At 35.4% G+C, this 20,689-nt stretch overlaps 1 protein-coding gene across 10 annotated transcripts in view; it reads left to right on the forward strand.

Annotated features, from left to right (window-relative positions):
* ATRNL1 (attractin like 1) overlaps positions 1–20,689 on the forward strand; it is a 431,792-nt gene that overhangs the window by 97,986 nt on the left and 313,117 nt on the right. For all 10 annotated transcript variants that reach the window (XM_068198166.1, XM_068198161.1, XM_068198163.1 and 7 more), the window contains exons 15-19: positions 25–206; positions 8,899–9,112; positions 9,797–9,985; positions 14,598–14,816; positions 19,237–19,374. In XM_068198166.1, the coding sequence (XP_068054267.1) occupies positions 25–206; positions 8,899–9,112; positions 9,797–9,985; positions 14,598–14,816; positions 19,237–19,374 (942 nt within the window). The remainder of the gene's footprint in view (positions 1–24; positions 207–8,898; positions 9,113–9,796; positions 9,986–14,597; positions 14,817–19,236; positions 19,375–20,689) is intronic.

A 20,689-nucleotide genomic window follows, 5' to 3' on the forward strand; every position in this document is an offset into this window, starting at 1 on the left:
TAATCGTGTGCTTTTTTGCACCAGCTCACCTGTGTGGAGAAAGATGGAATCACATTGGAGATGCCTGCCTCCACATAAATTCCAGTCGGGAAAGCTATGACAATGCCAAACTGTATTGCTACAATTTGAGTGGGAATCTTGCCTCACTAACAACCTCAAAAGAAGTGGAATTTGTTTTGGATGAAATACAGAAGTATACACTTCAGGTAACTTGAGGAACTGTAATTGATGCTTATGTGAAACAAATTGGCTTTGAGAAATCTCTTCTAGGGTTTTATCCGAAGAGAGGAAAGTTTATGTCTTGAAAGAAATGTGCTAAATGGTGCTAAGACTGGTATAAGTCACGTGTAACATATTAAGGTTTAAAAAAACCTTAAGATTTAAAACAAATCACACAGCAGCTCCCCAGGTTTCCCCTTACCAGATTTAAATGCTAAAAGTTTCTATTTCCTTGGAAGAAAGTATTTGCTCAAGAGAACGGCTGGAACACTGATTTTGTGTCCTGCTTTCAGCTGTGATAGATTAATCCTGAAATTCAACACAGACAAAGACAGGGTCCAGCAACAGGGATAGTGCATAACCCCATGCACCAGTACAGATGTAACTTCTCCAGAAAAGGCAGTTTCCTTTGAAACTGGTTTGTGGGATCAAGGGGTGACAGAGAAGCTGCCCTTGTGTGTAAAACATGTAGGAATTACCTGCTCAGCAGCACTGGAATTAGCTGGAGCTAATTAGCTTTCTCTAATGATGGTGGGGGGAGAGAGAGAGCTGAAAACTCTTCCATGCCTCTGGCAAATACAGCAAGCTGCCACCAGAATATTCCTTAGAAAAGTATCCATGTTACCTTTTTGAACTGTGGGACAAGAGAAGGGAAGAGAAATTACCTGTCTCTGGGTGATCAGGTTCAATTTTTTGGCAGTTAAATATTCAAATGCTTATTGCTGTGTTTAAACATCACTGGTTAAAGTATATGAAATGTAAGAATGCTCAGAAATATGAAACCGAGCAGTGCACACTCAGATGGGATGTCTTAGCAGAATATGATTCTGATTTTTACAAGCAAATCAGTTGTTCTTACCAAGGGATATAATTGGGAGTGCATATTTAGTTTTGTAGAACATGCAGCACTTTGTATAAAATCCTCAAATTTTTAAGTAGTTTAGAGTTTTACAGTTACAGGAAAATGAAAGATAATTGTGGATAATAATTAAAGCTTATATCAAACTAGTATTTGATTTATGAAGTTGTTTTACTGCAGAGGATTTGAGATTAGTCAAAGGAAATAGCAGTTAAGGATTGCCTTTATGTTATTACTGATTCTGAGAGCAGGAGGTTAGGGACATATATTGTGGACAAAAATATTCTATTGTCCTTTTTGGCATTCCACTGCAAAATGCAAATTCTAACATAGGTTACGTACTTGAGGTTTTTGTGTTTTTTTTCTCAAGTAAATATAGGAACTTGACAGAGAATGTATCTTTTACTAGAAAGACACTTTTTTTTCTATTTTTTGCTAATGAAGGAGAGAAATCATTGCATGTCAGAACTTCTTCCCTGATACTGTATTTACTGCAACCTTGAAACATATTTTGTCTGTCCACTCTTTGATGAGTTAATGTTGAAAATGTAATTGAAACAAAAACAACAACAAAATGATGCTGGCAACATGATTGCTATAGTTATTTATTTTGCTACCTTTTTTCCTTTTTGCTTTCCTTTCCCCTGATTCCTATTAAAATACTGCACAGGATGCCTTCAAATCTAATAATGTATGATAGATTATTGATATGACTGATTTTGTCTGACTGGCTTGAGGTGTAGATGAGCAATAGCTTCTTTACTGTTTAGAAGCAAGATTTTTATTATGTTTCAGAGCTTAGAACTTCTGCAAGGTGACATCCTACTGAGCATATCTTTATTTAAATTAAGTACATCCTGAGCCAATGTGGTGATGTAAATTTAAGATACCTCAAATACAGTTTAAGCAATTGTAGACAAATTTATTCACTTTAAAAATCTATCTTGGATTAAACAATCATTTAGCTGTCAGAACCTCTAATGAAACTCTGCCATGAATTATCCTGGTGTTTTCAGTGGCACTTAGAAAAGAAAATACTTTTTTTCATTCATATCTATCTGTCCAGCTGCATTTACTCAGTGCGATACATCCTAAATGTGTTATCAGGTGTGACAGAGGTTCTCTGAAACTTCTTGATCTTCTTTTGCCTGCCTTTCCCTCTCAAACTGCAATCATAATGATTTAAAGAGTGAGATTTCATTTTAGATGGCTTTTTTCTGTAACAGGTGCTGGTGGGGAGTTCACAAATGGAGTCAGAGCTGCTGTAAGGTGAACACCATGGTTTTAATCTCTATTATCTGCAGTAGAGTTTGACTTGGGTGGTTAAATGCTGAAGGCTTTAAAATCTTTAGCCTGGGAAAGAAAAAAAGGTTTCAGTTTCACTTGAAAACAAAAAAAACTTTTCAGGATTGATGAATGTGTCAGAGCAGCATTTGGAAATAAGAATATGATTCTGACTTTATCTCTTTGTTATTTGGTGTGCTTATGCTGAGAAAAGGAAAGCAACTTAGGTAGCTGTTGTGTATTTTACAAACTGTCAAATAGTATCAGTAAATCTGCAGCCTGGAAGGACTTTAGCATTCTTTATTGTTAATAGAAACATCATGTGATTTTGTAGATTGTTTCCTAATAGACAGTCCCTCTTCTGGGACAAATTTAGGACAATTTCTTTATCATGTTTAGAATAATACATTGATGTGTTAGGAAGATTCAGAGGGAGGGGGCTGCCATTGTCTCCATACCCTCTCCAGACCTCATTGTATAGAAATAATTTCTCCTAATCCCAATACTAACCTGGAAATCAATAGGTTGCCTCCTTTTAAAGGATAAGGAGAAGGTTCATTTGGTACTAAAGAAAGGGACAAAACAAAGATCTGTGTGATATGATCTCAAAACACTGTTGGATTTGCAAACATATTTTAAAATTATCACCAGCAGTTTAAAGTCTAGATTGCATTGTTCATGAAAAATAAATTCTGTCAGAGAATGCCAAAGTAAACACAATAGATAGGCTGCAGATTCCCACACTAAAGAAAAATGACACTTAATATTTTTTTCTTATGTGCTGTTATTGACCTAGTAAGCAAAATATTATGAAAGGGAAGATTTGAATTTCTCTGAAAAATAGATTAAACAGCACTATGAGGTTAATTTACTGTTCCTGCTAATATTCAAATGTTGTATATTCATTTAAAAGTGCAATTAGCTCTCTTGGGAGTTTGCTTGCAACTGTGGGATTTAACTAAAAATAATAATTTTCTTGTTAGCATGCAATAAATTCTGAGAAGATTTAGTTTTGGTGTAGTAAGCACAAAGAAAGAAGAGAACAGTTTTACACAAAGCCTTTCATTATATAAACTGTTTGCAACTTTTCCTTTGACTCACTGCTCACAAGACTAAGCATCTTTATAAATTACACTTGAGTGTAGGTTGCAGTTAATTAGTGAGCTTTGCATAGCAATGTTATTCCTTGTTAGCTCCAAGTATTCTCTGAGGGCTCTGTGTTTCTGTGGTTTTATAATGTGTGCGATTGTGGTGAAGTTGACATCTACTCTTGGTTTCTGAATTACTCCCTTTAGAACAGTTTCTACCAGTACCACTTCCCTATTGTGGTTTTAGAATTCTAATAAATTATTTTACTTTGTCTCCATTTTAAAGTTGTTGCATTGACTGTCCATTAGCTCACCTCGAGTTTAACTGTCTTTCTACATTCAGGATCGAGGAGATCAACTCACTTTGGATGCCTGAGAATGCAAATTTCCCCCTAAAAGTGTCCCCTGTAAAGAAGAAATTACAAGAAGAAACCAAAGCCCCACTGAAATACTAGCTATAATCTCTGTAGGTGGAAATTGGGGAAGTTCTAGTTTTTTCAGTTTGCCAGATTCTATGTTTATTTATAACCAACTGGACTGCAGAAAAGTTTAATAAGAGTGGGAGAATTAGGTGTTCTCATGACCTAACGCATGACTCCTACTATTAATTGCATCCAGGTTGCATTATATGTGTCTAATAGATCCTGAGGCACTTAATACTCATAAATCTTACTTCCACTGCTTAAAATGTGTCAGCCACTGAGTAAATATTTACAAAACGTGGAATGTGCTGGTATCTGGCATAGTCAGAATTGATGTACTTAAGGAATGGAAAACCCTGCATAGAACACATTGTTTCTCTTCACGGATCTGCTTTTTCAGGAAGTAGGTTTTTTTGTTCAGAATGGTGTAGAAAAGAGTCAAATTAACTGCAAGCCTTTCTCCAAACTGTGAATGTTGTGGAAATGTGGGCACTGAGAGACCACAGTATTTTCAGAGTTTAATTGTATGTTTCATCCTAGAGCAACAAATCAAGGAGTTCAAACAATTCCTGAGAAGTTTCTTGACTTTTGTTTATAAGGTGGTGCATGCAATAGAAAATGAGACATAAGTGTGAGATACACTTTCAGGACAATTTGAGATCCAAAATAAAAGGAATTTAAATGAAGATGCAGATAAATGTTTGAAAGAGATATACACTTCCTTAATAATTTGCATAATTAAGAAACAGGGGAGATTTTTGAGCCTCAGTGGTAGTTGGCTATTCAGCAAAGGTAGTCTTGCTCACTTCACTTTTCTGCAAATTATTCAGCCCTCATTAGTTTAGTGCTGATTCAGCAGTAGTACCTGAAAAAATGTGTCATCAATAGAAATGATCCCTTTCATCACTTTAGATCTCAAAGCAACTTAATCTGATTTAAACAGTGGATTTAACATGAACTATCAGCTTTCTAGTTAAGGTTACACAATTTTCCTTTCTAACATAATTCCATATTACTATTTAAAAACACATTAAAATAGTCTGATTTAGAATAAGAGAAGAGCATATTTTTAAAGTTATTAATGATCACTTTTTTATAGATTCCTGTTATGGCCAAAAGTTGGCCTTATGTTCAGCTTAATAGCTGTAGATGAGGTTACAGAATATTGTTCTGTTGGTATGCATTGTATGATTGCAGTTTTGTTCCTCTGTCAGATGAAAACAAAGCCTTGCCCAGCAATTTTCCTCAGAATTTAATAATTCCGAAATAGTTGATGTCTCATTTAAAAAGGTTTTTTGGCAACTTGCTTTCAGTATTATAAGAGATGGTTCTATGAAAACAGGTAAACTGTGACTAGCTGTATTTCAAGCACAAATATAAAGTTTCTAAGATGGGCTTTGGATTCTGAAAAATAGATAGAATGATATGGATGGGAGGACAAACATATTCTAGAGATGATTCCAAATTTTAAATAGTGTAGTGGGATAAATCTATACAATGTTTCACAGTATATATTTGATTTTGTTATCTATTGAAACATTAGTAAGGCTCATTACAAATTTTCCCAAGATGGATATGAGCAGCTGCTGTGTATTGCATTGCTTTGGGGTTTTTTTTGTTTTGTTTTTAAAACTGATTTTTAAACTTGCTAGAATGCTCTTGTGTGAGCTTGTTGAGTTGTTGTTGATGTTGTTTTAAAATGAATTGTATATGACATATCAAGGGAGTTTTTATGGATATGCATATATAGAAAGAAAGAACAAGTCTTCAGAACTCTTTGAGGAGTAGCATTCTTCCCACTTACAAGTTGAGTAAAGATCACCTGAACTTCCAATAAATGAGTTGATTTGCACTGTATTTTTCACTCATCTGATTTGGTAAAGAAAAATTTTCATGAGGACTGGGAGCTGGGATCTTGCATCAGCAAGTTCTGGTTCCAGAGAACTGGCAGTCTCATTTCCTTCCTGTCTGATCCTCTTCAGAAGCATCTTTGGCAAGTTATTCAAAGTAAAGGAATCCGTTTTCTACATTCATTTTGCATTAAATGAAAAAAACATAGAGTTCAAGTGAAGGATGTTCAACTCCCATTATTTCTTAAGCCTGAAGAAGAAACTGGATTGGCATTTTCAGTCAACACATTTGAAGTTACTCGGTTGCTTCCGGTACTTTGAGATTCCCAGCTATTCTGACTAAACCTTTCATCAGTTTGGGAGATGATTTATGCCTGATTTACTCCATTTTTTTTTAAGAAATTAGTTTGATAGCCACAGAACCCTGGTTGCTGCAGGTATCTCATATGGAACTTCCTGAATGCTCTTGTGATTTGATTTTTCCTGTTGGCTTCCATGCAGTGCAGCAGCAATCATTTTTGGTGATAAACTTTGATATTCACACACATTCTCTGCTATTGCCAGCAGTGTTCACCTGTGGCCCACCACATGAAGGAATTGATGCCACATAATTGAATATGCATGTTAAGCACATCATTGGAACATTTGGGAGGCCTTACTTGGATAATCTGTGCTTGGCATCCTAACAGCATGGCCGGAGTGGGCCTGCAAGGTCACAGCTTCCATGGTGTGTATTTGATAACGTGCTCATCAGCATTTGGGTCTGTTCTCTGATGGTTCATCCTAGCAGAGAGCCAGAGATGGTACATATGGAATTTGAGATGCCTGACATGATGACTATAAGCTGTCCAGATAGTCCAGCTATTAAGAGCGATTATGACTGGGATATGTGTTCCCTTTGCTGGAAGTCTTTTATTTCAGGGATGCTGCTTTTATCTCCTGTGGCTGCTTTGGCTTTCATGAGTCTCCCTGGGACTTTGGCATCATTAAAGGGGTTCCAAGACAGTCTCCTACTCAAATGGAAGAATTTATTTCCAAATATCACTGTTGCACTGTCAGTTTTCATTATTGGCTCACATACTTTTTCACCATAGCTGGAATATGATCCCTGTTTTTTTATATACTGATGCTGAGGCCAAATTATTTGGCAGTGCAATTGAAACAGTCAGTAGTATGTTAAAGGTTCTCTTGGCTGGAATCCTTCAATCCCAAAGTAGGCATGTAGGGTTGGTTTATGTGTGTGTTTGTCAGCAATTTATCCTGCCTAAGCCCCTGACATTATCTTATATGTGCTTGGTGTGCACACTCAGTATGTACAGGGAGCTGTGCAGGTATATGTGTGGGTACCTAAGGTCTTCTAGTCCTTGTGGACCACGTACAAAAAGAGGAATCTAGGCAACTAAACAACAAATAAGACAACAGATGTCTTATCTACCATTTTCCAGATGCCCAAGTTCCACTTTTACTGCTTGCATCATGTTCTTTCTGGTGTCCAGGATATGTGAGTCCTCACAGACACCTGGAAAGTAATAGAGACACAGACACCTGGGGTAGCAATAGAGTTAGGAAGTAAATACAGAAGTAAGACACAAAGTAGACAGTGGTAATTTTGCTGAATGTTCTTGTTGCTGTTTGAGAGTCTCCCAGAACACATCTCTGCTTATGGAATGGAACATTTCTTAGTCATTTTCTGGTTTATTTAAGATTGTTTGTGTGTCCCTAAGTGTTAGTAGGTAAAGAAATTTTTGGTTATGATCTTAACTGAGAGTACAGAAGCAGAAGAGAGCATAGGGAGTACATATTTTGGAGGTCAGGAATACTGACTGTCTACCTACTGAATATTTTACAAGGTACTTACCACTGGTAGTTTTGAAACAAAATTAATAATCCTTCACATTTCAATTTGCTTTAACAAGACGGGGAAAAAAGAAGGAATGCTCTGTTTGTATGTAGAATTAAGAGTACTGAAAGATTTTCTTTTCAGCCATGGGTTAAACCTGAGTGGCCAGAGAAAATGTGAGATCAAAGGTGAAAGATCAGTGATAGAGAATGGCAGTAACTCTTGGTTCACTTGTGGAATACATAGCTCTTTAACAGTGGCAGGTTCCCTTTAGATGTATTATAGTGTTTTACTTACCTTGTAAATTACCTTTACTTACCTTGTAAATTAAATCAGTTGTGAACCTAATTCACAATCAGATCAATATTTCTGCTTTGGAGCTGACAATGTGTATCCTCTGCCTGGGCAGGCAGCTGGGTTTGGTATTCTGGCATCCACCTGCCATCATGTACCTGTCACAGCCCAGTTGTCTCTCTGTATCTCTCTTCTGTGTGTTTAAACTGGGCTTAATGAAAACGGCCTGCACAGAGATTACATGTGGAAATGTGTTTGGTTTGGGTGTCTTGAGATTTTTACTCCAATGGTTGCAAGTAATGCATGTAGATTTATCCTGGAACAAGTAAATGCCTTTTTTCCTTAAAATCTGCTTTTCACTTGCTAAGTGTGTAAAGATGAAATTATAAAAATGAGTAGAATTTGTGATGTAGTTTCACTGATACATCCTAAATATGTTTTAAAAATGCATGCTTTTAGTTTTTCTAGACTATGTTTTATAACTTGCAAATCAATAATGAAAGTATATTCAATGTGTATTTAACAGCATTGGAAATGTAAATGTGGCACTTTTATCTCTGTCTCTGAATTGCCTAAAGTTGATCAGTATCAGCACTGTGGACTTTAGAGGATGGAATATTGATCCTACTTTTTCCTGAAATTTGATTTCTCTGAAGTGCTGTTAACTTAGGTGTATTTCATTATCCACAGTGGCCTAGCAATTATTAATTGTACTGTAGCCACTGGGAAAAAAACAAACAATTTCATTATGACCAATAATAGAAATCAGAATTGTCTTTGAACAGAATGTGGGTTTTTAGTAGAAGAGAGGCATATAGGGAGTGGAGTTTTTGTTGGGGTCTTTTGGGGATGTTCAACAAGATAGACTAATTAGGATAAAAACTGTGTGGACAATGACTGATGAGATAATAAAGTGAGATAAGAACATGTTGAATTTTGAAAATGTGAAGTTGTTGCTGTTGAGCTATTTTTTTGAAATGTTTTATCAAGTCAAAAATCATTTTAAGTTATTCTCTTCCATTTGTTTCATTTTCATCCATAGAAAATTTCCCCCTGGGTGGGTTTGCGCAAGATCAACATCTCCTACTGGGGCTGGGATGACATGTCCCCTTTCACAAACACCACCCTGCAGTGGCTCCCTGGAGAGCCCAACGACTCTGGCTTCTGTGCCTACCTGGAGAGAGCTGAGGTGGCAGGGCTGAAGGCAAATCCCTGCACTGCCATGGCAGATGGCCTTGTGTGTGAAAAACCCGTTGGTAAGGAGCCTCTTACTCCCAGAAACTGATGCTGTGGTGAATAACGAGCTCTTTGGGGTTTCATTTGCCTAAGAGGGATCTGGGGACAATTTGGACTAAATAATTACATATATATATATATATATATATATATATATATATATATATATATATATAGTTTTTTGGAAATAGCAAAGCAGCAAATATTTATTTGAGAATCATTCACGTGGCTTATTTTGCATTACACCAGAAATCTTATAGTTTTCCTCTAAATCAGTAATAGTCAATGGTAACAGTAGCTGAAACCACATCTAGAGGTATTCAGCAATGCTGATGTGTTCTTTCTGAATTTTGCTGAACATTAGAGAATATCTTAAAGTTGTAACAGATGTACAAATCCAAAATTCTGGTTTCTGTCTTTTAGGTTTGTGCATAAAGTTTACTGTGATGGTCACTTGATTGTTCAAGTTGACATCTACTAAAATGGACTCTGTGAGCTGTCGTATGAGTCATGCTCAGTTTTGCATATTAAATTTTGTAAAATATGATTTTATTTATGTATAGAAACATAAATTTGGACCAAAATATTTATAGCTAGCTAAGGAAGCAACCGCTTCAACAGGGATTTTTCTAATGGAACAAGTGAAAAAAAAAGGAAATTGAACTTGTATTCAAAATGATAAAATATTTGTGATCCTTTTCCAGTCAGTCCCAACCAGAATGCCAGGCCCTGCAAAAAGCCCTGCTCCCTGAGGACAACTTGTTCCAACTGCACGAGCAATGGCATGGAATGCATGTGGTGCAGCAGCACCAAACGATGCGTGGACTCCAATGCCTACATCATCTCCTTCCCATATGGACAATGTCTGGAGTGGCAAACTGCCACCTGCTCCCGTGAGTATCTCAGTGAATGCTCATCCTACTACACATATTGTTAGATTTATTTTTCACTCAAAAGAGCTGGAGGAATTCAGCACATTCTCTAGAGATAAAAAGATTTTCAAGTGAATGACCTTCTGTAGCTACTAATGTGAGAAGTCAGTGCTGTGTATGCATTTCTTAGATACAGATAAAATGCTGGAAATTCTTTTATGATGAAATAGATTTAGTCTTTTGAAACTGTGAAAAGTATTTATTCCTTTCAGATAAAGAAAAATTACCATGATTGTTTGTGTGACCAGAGTTAGTGTGACAAACAACATCCATGAGCTGGAACAAGATGCTGTTAAAATTAGATAACCAATATGTAGAACTTAGACTTATACAATATCAAGTTATTTAGAAGTATGCTGAATTTTTAAAGGTTTAAATGTTCTGATTTATTTTTTTTCAGATTCAGGCTATGCCATTTTCCTAACATGCAAAGATAAAAACAAAGTTTTAATAAGGATCATAGTTGTTTTAAGAATATTGTAACATAAATGCAAAACAAATGATCTTAGTCTTCCTTAGATTCCTCTCCCTTGCAGATTGGGATTATGAACCCTTAATCCCTAATAATTAACTCTTGCAGATTGTTCATCCTCTCTATGGAAGTAGAAGGAATTCTATTAGGCCATCAAGCAGGTAGAGGAGGTACAGAAAACTTCTGTCCTCTGTGATCAGACTGGGTCAGGCTGCATTAATGTTCAAGGTTGCCCATTTCATCCTTTGGGAACAAGAAGCAAGTGATTTCTTACTTTGTCAAGGAGCCAAGTTACTCCCTGGATGTCCCCTTTGGAAGCACATTTCGTCAGAGCTTGATGCAGTGTCTCTTCAGGAGAATGAGCAATCTCCAAGTCCCTTTCAGTGTATCAGGCACAGCTGCTCCTTCCCAAGCTGGGAGTGACCGCAGTGAGCCCCGTGCAGTTCCAGCATTCCAGGGTTTATTGGTGCCATAACTGATGTAGATGCTGAAGTGAACTGCCTGATGCCTAAGATTCTTGTCTTAGTTGAGGTTTATTTAGAATAATTCCTCAGTCACTGTCATTCAGAAGACTGGTTCTTAGCATTTTTCAGGATTTCTGAAGTGTACCTTTGGACTCTCCTTATTGCTTTACTCTGAGAGAGTTTTTCTGGTTACTTCTGATTTCCTTTCTCTTTCCATAAGGATCTTTTGATATCAAAGCCTTTGGAATCTTTTATTTCTGGATATCTTGTGACAGGATTAATGATTTTCAGGATCAGAATTAGATTATGATTCCATGTCATAGGTTATGGATACAAATTTAAAAAATCCCTGAAGATCACAAAAGGCAGTTTCTTGCTTTCACCTAAGCCTCAGGAAAATACTAAGTAAAACAAGTTCTTGATGTATCTGTAAAAGGAACCATTGATATACTCTAATCTTAGAAGACAAAAAGAGCTGTATGTACCAGGCCACTAAATACCTGAGTTAAAGGGAAATAAGGCATAGGGAAACTTTTCCTTCAGGTAAAATTGGCCAAGAGCCCATATTTCTCTAATTAAGGTTCCTTCTTCATCCTTAATAATCATAGACTGTAATGAACCAGGACCATGTTGAGCTGTTCTGGTAAAGTTTTTGGCTAAGTTAGTAAATTTCAGGTATTAATCCAGATTCTAGTGCCCAGGTTCAGTGTAACAGGTAATAGGAACATTTAATCTCTTGTCAATATGTTTGGAATATTAATTCTGTAGTTATATAAAGGTTTCTCTCTTGTAACCATTCACAGAACTTTCTTTTTTCCCTCTCCTGTATAGGAATCAATTTTTTAACTTATAAAATATTGATAGCGAGTTGTGGCAGAACTTAAATAGATTGCAAATCTGGAGATAAAATTGACAGAATACCACATAAATGATGCTTATGTTTTTGAACTAGCAGATATTATGTCAGCCTGAGCTTTCAGTTCAGTTTTTCTCTTTGTGTAGTGTTTGCACATCATGCTGATTCAATTTGTTTGGGGAACATAAGAAATTGTTTTTAATTTGATTGTCATTTTTGTCAGGTCTGTAAAAGTTTATATTAAATAAGGCAAAAGGGATTTGCTATATACCAGCTCAACATTATGTAAAGGCAATTTTGTATGAAAATGTACTTTATATTCAACAAATTAGAAAAAGCAAGATTCTGTGGCTGTAAGCAGTTTTCCCAGAGTTTTATATCATCAGATATTTTGCATTTATACAAGAAAATGCATGTTCAAATGAAGCATGGTTCAGATATTATGTTAGTCTAAAATGACTTGAAAATATTATTAGGTAAATATATCATTATTGCTGCTGAAATAATGAATTATTAAGTGGATTTCCTTATCAAGGGATAGTGTTTCTACTTGAAGAACAGACTGGAACTATACCTTTAAAAAATCCTCCTTGTTTTTAAAATTTTATTTTTATTTTGAATGACTCATTTCTGAGCTTTTGGATGTTTTGCTCTGAATGAAAAAAATTTCAGACAAGCATGTATGATTTAAAAAATATATAAAAAAAACAACTGAGAACTTCACATTTATTTTCACAACTTGGAATTAAAAATGAAGAATGCTGTATTATTGGTGACATATTGTCATTTTAATTCCTACTTGCCAAAAACTTGCATTTCCACTCTTCCCTACATCTTCCACCCATTATGACTTCTGATTGAGTAGCTGACAGTTGAATAATCTTGGACCACCTCTGGAATTTCAAAGAAAACAAAATTGCTGCTTGACTATCCCCTTCTTCCATCAACAATTGCTTCTCAGCTCTCTTCAGTTTTTCTGCTGAATGCCACTACAGATAATAGCTGAGGATTTTCACTTTTGGTTCTGTTTTAGCCTCTGTAAAGATAGTGCAGCTGATACTTCAGGGCTTTATAAATAGCAGCGTGAGTATAAATAGCAGCATGAGATTTGTTTGGATTGTTTAGAGTGATCTCGGAAAGGGCAAGCCAGCCAGTGCAGAATGATAGTCTTTATTTTTCTGCTGATCTCCTAATGTATTCAGAAGCCCAAATTTGTATCATTCAGCTTCAGCTCTGATGGTTTAAAACTGATTTTTCACGTTTGACAATTTGCAACAACAGTTGGCCTTTCCTCATCCCTGCTATTTTCCATATTTGGGAAACTTGAAACGTTTCCTCCTGTTTGGATTCTTCCAAGTCTATTGAGGAGCTTTACATCAGCTTTCTGTGCTGTTAAAATCCTTTTGAGATTCACTCAGACTCTTCACTGCCTGTTTTCCTGATATCTGCAGGTATCTTCAGACTGTGCAGTATTTTTTCTTTTTACAGCTTTCATCACTTAGAAACAATTTTAATAGCTGCTGAACTCAGAGGAGCTAGCTTTATTCTGCTCTCAGTTCATTTAGTTAGCAATGAAATCATTCTGCTTAGTATTCCTTTTGTGGACCAGAGTAGCCCAGGTAACTGAACATTATTTGGATGCAGTGTTCTGGCTGCAGCTGAGCCAAATTGAGGGGTTACCCTCATGTAGAAGCCATTTGAGTGTCCTTCAGAATAACTCTGGGAATCTTTAAATTACTTTCTTTTTTTAAAAAAACAAACTTGGATAATTCTGGCTTCACAGCAGGTGCTTACCTTCATTACCTAAAATTTAATTTTGAAAGCCTGTAAAGTTAATGTGAGGAGAGACAGGGACCCACAGTGATCAATGTTTGAATGGTTCTGATGTTAATTTGATCTAGTGTTACAACAGTAACCAAAAAAAATTACATATATCAGAAAAAGCTTAAAGAAGCTTGGGAACTTTAATTGTGTTCTTGAAGTTACTAAAATGTTAATTTTTTATTAATAAAAAATGACAGTAACTTCAGAATAGGAATTTTATTTGGTTCTAAACAGATTGAAATATGAGGAAGACCAATTTTAAAGAATAAAGTATAAGAGATCTAAAGGGACATTTGGATTTTAAAAAACAATTTAAAAAATAAAATCTGATTAACTGGTGAGAACCTGAAGATATAGTTAATTTAAAGGGTTGACTTGTTGCTTGAGATATGTGGTTTGCTAGCTTGTTTCAAAAGCTGTATGTAAGAAGACTAAGTCATATTTGTAGGCAAATACTCAGGTGACATCCAGGGGTACTTTGTGCCCATAATAATTTTTGGTTTGAATTTGAATGATCCTGTGGTTTTTTATATTTACAAATATTATCACTCTTACTTGGTTTATTGACCTTGCATTAAACTCTAGTTTTCCCTTTGGAAGGGCTGTTTATCTCAGTAAAATTAGTAATACATGTATTATATACTACTAACAAGGAAAGAATATATATTTTCTTCTGTATCTAATGAAGATGTGCAATATTCTTGTTCTGCTTAATTTTCTTTGTTGATTTGAAGTTTTTATTGTGATGTAACAAACACCTGCTGTTTTGTGATCACCTGTTTTGAGATCTTTTAAGGATGCACTACTTTTAATGAAAACTGAGATAGTCTTACTAGTATTACTTTTTTTTTTTTTTTTAATTTGCACAAGGAAAAATTAATTCTCCATTTTCTGTTGTAAAATCCAAGCATCTTATTTTAAAAACAATACATTAATATTGTATTCCATGTACTAAAGCTCAAAACTGCTCTGGGCTGAGGACATGTGGACAGTGTTTGGAGCAGCCAGGGTGTGGATGGTGCAACGATCCCAGTAACACTGGCAAAGGACAGTGCTTGGAAGGCTCCTCCAGAGGCCCAATGAAGCCTGTCAGTGTCCACTCCAATGAAATGGTGCTTGATGCTGCTCTTTGCCCAAAAGAAAAAAATTATGAGTGGTCTTTTATCCAGTGTCCAGGTAAGGTTTGCTTCCATTCTTTCTTATATAGGAAATAAAAGTTTAAGCACACCAAAATAACGTGATTGTTCTAAGTAATGCAAATAGCATTTTCATGGAAAACTTGTGTTTTACAAAATATTTCCTAAATATAGAGTTTGTCTACTGAGCACAAGTATTGGTTGACTTGTGAAATGCAGTGCAAGTAGTTTAGCCAAAATTGCCATTTATTTGTGGATAAGTTTTCACCCACCCTATCCTTCCACGTTTAGAAATCAAAGTATATGAATTTTCTTCAGCTCTTGCTTTCTTCTGGCTTCTGCATCCATCAAGGAATGGAACAGGGGAGAAATTATCCATAGGAGAAGACTGATGGACACAAAACTCCCTCCTGCTCTTGCCAAGTCCAGCTGACTGTCACAATGGGGGGCTGCCAAAACCTGAGCTGTGCTTCCAGCTGATCTTTTAGACACTCAGTGGCAGAATAATAAGAGTGAATAGAATATGCTCTTGTGTAGCCTTAAAGAGAATCTCTGAAGTCTCAATTTAAGCCACACCAGTCTGCTTTCAGTATTTTAATTTTTGAGTTCATTGGAAAAGTAAGGAAGAGATCAGGTGCTGTAAGACAGCGAAAGCTGACAGCAGAGTGTGGAAGCAGCTGTGGAGGACTGCAGGCAAATGAAAAGCACACTGGGGACTTTGACAGCCCTCCAGAAGTAATTTACAATAACGAATACACTTTAATAGACAGCTTGAAATCTTTGTGGTGATTTTTTTTGTTTGGTTTTTTTTTATGTTTTTTTAAAATTTATTTTTAGAATAAATGGTGTAACTGTGCTAAAGTTATTTTTCCAGGAAATGTTCTACTGATGATAATTTTGGAAGCTGGAGCTTCTGTAGGATCAATAATTTTATGGGTACATGCAGCTGTGTTTGCTTTCTTGTTTACTTTTTTCCTCAGTTTATTCTCTCTGTTGTGTATGTATATATATAGAGTGAGGATTTTTAAAAGTTTTAGAATAATGAAATGAAATATAAACCCCAGTGAACACTGCTGCATATTTTCAGTGAAAACTAACTAAGCCTTCCACAGCATCTGATACTACACTCTGAACAAAGAAGCTTCTGGTACTTCTGTTGTTGTTGTCTAGAAATATCATTACTTAGTCTATATATTGATATTGAAGGATTGTTAACCCTTCAGTGCAATGCATAATTTCTGACACTAGTGAAATTGTGAAAGGTAAATATATTGCTTGTCTAAACAGCTGTGTTTAATATTTATTCTTGATGGATAAAATTCTGTATTCATCATATGTTCTTATCAAGAGCTTACTAATGTTCCAGTTTAACATTCCCTAGCTTTATGAGTTTAAGGGACAAATAGCACAGAAGTCATAGAATTAAAACTTCAATTGATGGGAAATTTCTTTCTGATCTGTTTAGGCTGGAGGTTTTGTTCCTAAGATTTTTGTTTTCATTTTCATAGAATATTTTCTGTAGTGGATTATACTAACATAGTTTATTCTTAGCACAACAATCATTTGATGTACTTGAAACAAGCTAGAATTAGACTAAGTCTGTGTGAGTCTACTGAACAGTTTGCAGTTAGGATGAAAATATAAATAGATCGTTTATACCATGCTGTTTGGCGATTATTCTGCCACATTGATGAATAATTGGCTGAACCATTCATGTTCATTCAGGCATGCTCTTATTTTTCCTTGTAGTCCATATCCATTCTCCTTATAGCACCTCTAGGCAATTGTGCTGCTGATAAAAATTTTAAATTCCTTCTCATTTTCTATTTGTACAAAACTTCAAGATTACTATTCATCAGGCAGTATAGAAAATGTTTATTTTTGTGACTGGTCACTTTGAAATCAATAGGCTTCAAATAAGCTGTCATAGTATTTCCTTTGGTAGGAATATAATTTTATTTTCATCAGATTCTTAGTTTACCTGAACTATTGTTATAAATAAAATTGCAAATAACATATATATATTAAAAAAACAAAGAAAAATAGCTTTGACATTCACCTTCTGAGAAGAAAGGTTTAGGTAGAATGCAAGCCCAAGTTTTTCTTTAAAGTCTAAATTTCTCCTCTGAAAAGCAATGTGAGTAGATTCTAACTAATTTGTTCAAAACTAGATGAAGTCTCTGTACACTAGATCCAGATTGTAATGAAAATACCCTTTTCATAAATTTTCCTAGCTTTAACTATTTTCTTAAAACTGTAATTATCAACAATTATCAGCTATTTCAACACAGAGGTCCAAAGCAAATTAGACATAAAATTGCTTCTCTCCAGGGCAGCCTGACTGAGGATTCAGCTGAAGCACATTTTAGTGTGTGAGGAAAATGATTTTGTTGCTGCCAGTGATGTACATTAAAAGAACTTAAGGAAAAAAGAACTTTTACAAATTTAACTCCTAATTCTTATTTAATCACTCGTTACTGTGTCTCATTAATTTAATGACTTTTAAAATTATTTAATACTGATGTCTCCAGTTTGATTGCATTTAACCAACTTTGAAATTTATTGAACTTGCTCTTCTGACTTTTTCCAATTAGATGCATATTTTTAGGGAAATCAGCAAATATATAATGCAATTTTTCTGTGGTGTGTCATGTCAGTTGTGGACTGCACTACTTCTTGCTGTGTATATATTTTTTTGAATTTATTTCAAAATCTATTCAGTTTACTTTGATGCAACGAAATGTAAGAATTCAGAGCTGTCATGTATGACCAGATAATATTATGACTTGCAGAAAACGAAACTTTACAATTAAGGTTGCTTTCATCACCCTGTATAGCACAAAAATAAAGAAATACGAAACTAAGCATTAGCAAGAAAAATTTAGAAATCAATTGCCCACTAGTTAAAGAATATTAATATTAAGCATTTGTCCTCCACTGTGATATAGTCTTAATTAGGCAATCTTACTTTAATAGAACACTTCTTTAATGTACTCTGTTTTTACTTTTTGCTTATTGGGCTGTATTTATTTTTACATTTGCTTTAAATAATTCAATGTGTAAAACGTGTACACAAACCCCAGAATGGAGCTGCAGCTCATGGTACTTTTGTGTAGCTTTTCCTGAGAATGGCAACAAACTGCACAAGAGGGAGACGCCACAAAGGTGTCTAAAAATCAAGTATTCTTGGGAAGAATAAGGCTTGTGATTTCTAGTGATTTAGTCAAGATAGTGAGAAAACCTAATGGTACAGAAATGTTTAATACTTGTTTGGAAGATTTTCTAGGCATAGTTACAGAAGAAAGAAGAGATTGTCAACTTGGGAGGTTTTGATGGTTTATGAGCCAAGTCTGGCAGTGGCTATAAATATGTTAAGTTACTAAATTATAAAACAGCTCTGTAAACTCAAAAATCATGCATCGAGAATCCCTTTTTTCCCCCTAGCAAAGACACCAATCACTGTAGCATTTAAATTAAAAACCCAAATTTAAAAAAAAATGCAATCTTACTGTGATAGCTATCCTCTTCCAAGTCTTCCACCCACTTTGGCACTGAGGAATCGACAGGTCTGACATGGTTTGACATTTGACAAGCTGCTATAATTGACAGATTACTAATCTGCTGGGCACCATGAGCTCTGAAGCTCCACTCTATAGAGAGGTCATCCTTCAAAACCTGGCAGCAGGATCAATGATGTTGGCAGGATTCACATTGTGATTTTGCTGCAGGAGTGATCAGTACTTCCTGAGTTTCCCCAAAATGTGGAGCTCTGCTGCAACATCAGTGGTTTATAGTGGTGCTATTTGACAAAAAGCAATTTTATGCTTTCAAGGTCAGGTGTGAAAAAATTATGTCAATAGGAATCCATTTTTTTTTTACTTTCACCAAAATCGACTGTAGTGAGGAAGGACTGGAGCTGTTTGATGTGATCCTGATGTCCTTAAAATTGCTTTGTATGCCAAAGGTAATGACGGTCAGGACAATTAAAAATAAGATAATATTTAGGTAATTTATTTTGGACTCCTCTTTCCCCACTAGATATGTTCAGCTGTGAGTCCATGTTCCCCATCACAGTAGGCTTTCAAATACTTCCCACTTGCTTGTAGGTATTGGGGTTTTCATGGAGTCTCAGTTAGTGACTTACCACCTCTTCAAAGATTTCTGGGCAGCATTTTAAAGCTGTAAGGACTAATTCTGTCACAATGACAAAATAAAAACCCTTTCTCATAAAACCCCCCTTAAAACTTGCATGTCACAGCAGTCAGTTTTTGTGTGAATCCATCTTGTATTGCAATGCCGTTTTACAGAGGATCTGTGACAAAGTACAAATATATTTATGCTGCTTATTGGTCAGGACTAAACTCTTCAGAATCAAATTGTACTACAATTTCATAATCACATAGATGATTTTGTTCCAAAGAGAAATTTACTAATGAAGCTTTTAAAATGTTGTATTCCAGCTTGCCAGTGTAATGGCCACAGCACCTGCATCAACAGCAATGTCTGTGATCAGTGTAGAAACCTAACAACAGGAAAACAATGTGAGACCTGCATGCCAGGATATTATGGGGATCCCACAAATGGAGGACAGTGTACAGGTAAGTTCTTTTACTGGAAGGAAAAAGAAAAATATCAAAATGACATTTTATGTAATGTGAATTTAATGTTTTTAATGTAACGTGAAATTAACTTTTCTTTAAGGGTTGAAAGTTTATTTTATAGTACAGATGAGCTGATCAGCTAAACTAATGATTCAAAATCAGATTAATATATTTAAAGAGAAACTCATTCAGAGTCATCATTTTGCAATTGCTGCTCTCTCAGGAGGAAGAAGAAGAAACTTCCTCGTTGGAGCAATACCTCAAATTATTTCAGAGATGTCATTAAATTCCGTGTGAACAATCCTGTTAGAGGCAGTGAGAAGGTGCTTATAAATAAACTTCAGTATCTGCCAGAATGTCTGGTAACACTGATTTGTATAAATATGTTATACTAGTGGAGGAATTACACATTTAACAGACTAAAAAGTCTTACTCGCGTATAGATGAAACAAAAAGTCCTGGTGTGCTGAGGATGGCAAGGCACCCAGACCTATTCAAAGTTTAGCTTTTAAACTGCTGCACTGGAGGGTTCTCCTTGAAGTGAAGGAGAGAATGAAGACAAATACTGCAACTGGCTTTTGCATATTGCTGTAGGGCTACAGGAGCTCCTTCCCTTAAAACTAAATGGTGGAGGGAAGAACACATTCAATGTGGAAACTCAATAAGGTTGGCTTTGAATCTAGGAGGGTGCTGGAAAGTTTTGTCCCATGACTTTTTCTTCTCCATTACTGACGTTTCTTTAACCAGACCTTTGCTTCTCAAAGAATATTTCTTCATTTAAAGGGTTTGTTGGTTCCTCAGCACTCTAATGTGCAGTAGGCAGTGCATAAAGATTCACATCTGGTACACTCAAGCACGATATGTAAAAATTATGTTCAAGGGGATAGAAAGATTAATGTCTACCTTTATTGACAATTGAACATTTTGCTGAGGCTTTATGATGCTTTAAATAATTCTTAATAGTTCAGTTTTTCTCCTGAAGTTGACAAAATGTTCTTTTGCTGTCTGTATCACCTTTGTGGCAAATGATGTATTCATACAGCTTTTATTCTGCAGGGATACATTAGCTATCAACCAAATAAGCATTCCATCACCTGTAGTGAAATATGCGTGGTGCAATAATGGCTGAAATCAATTTATAAGACCAGGAAAATTATAAATTTTACAACTTGTTTTTTCAAACCTAGTCTGTAAAAATGCATATTTTTATTGGTAGACATGATTTTAACAGGAGCTATTTTGACTAGAGAATGCTTTAAAAAAGAAAAATGATAATTATTTTGATGCTTTATCTGCTATGGTATGTTGTATT

This window comes from Anomalospiza imberbis, chromosome 8, assembly GCF_031753505.1.
Source record: "Anomalospiza imberbis isolate Cuckoo-Finch-1a 21T00152 chromosome 8, ASM3175350v1, whole genome shotgun sequence".
Lineage (NCBI taxonomy): Eukaryota > Metazoa > Chordata > Aves > Passeriformes > Viduidae > Anomalospiza > Anomalospiza imberbis.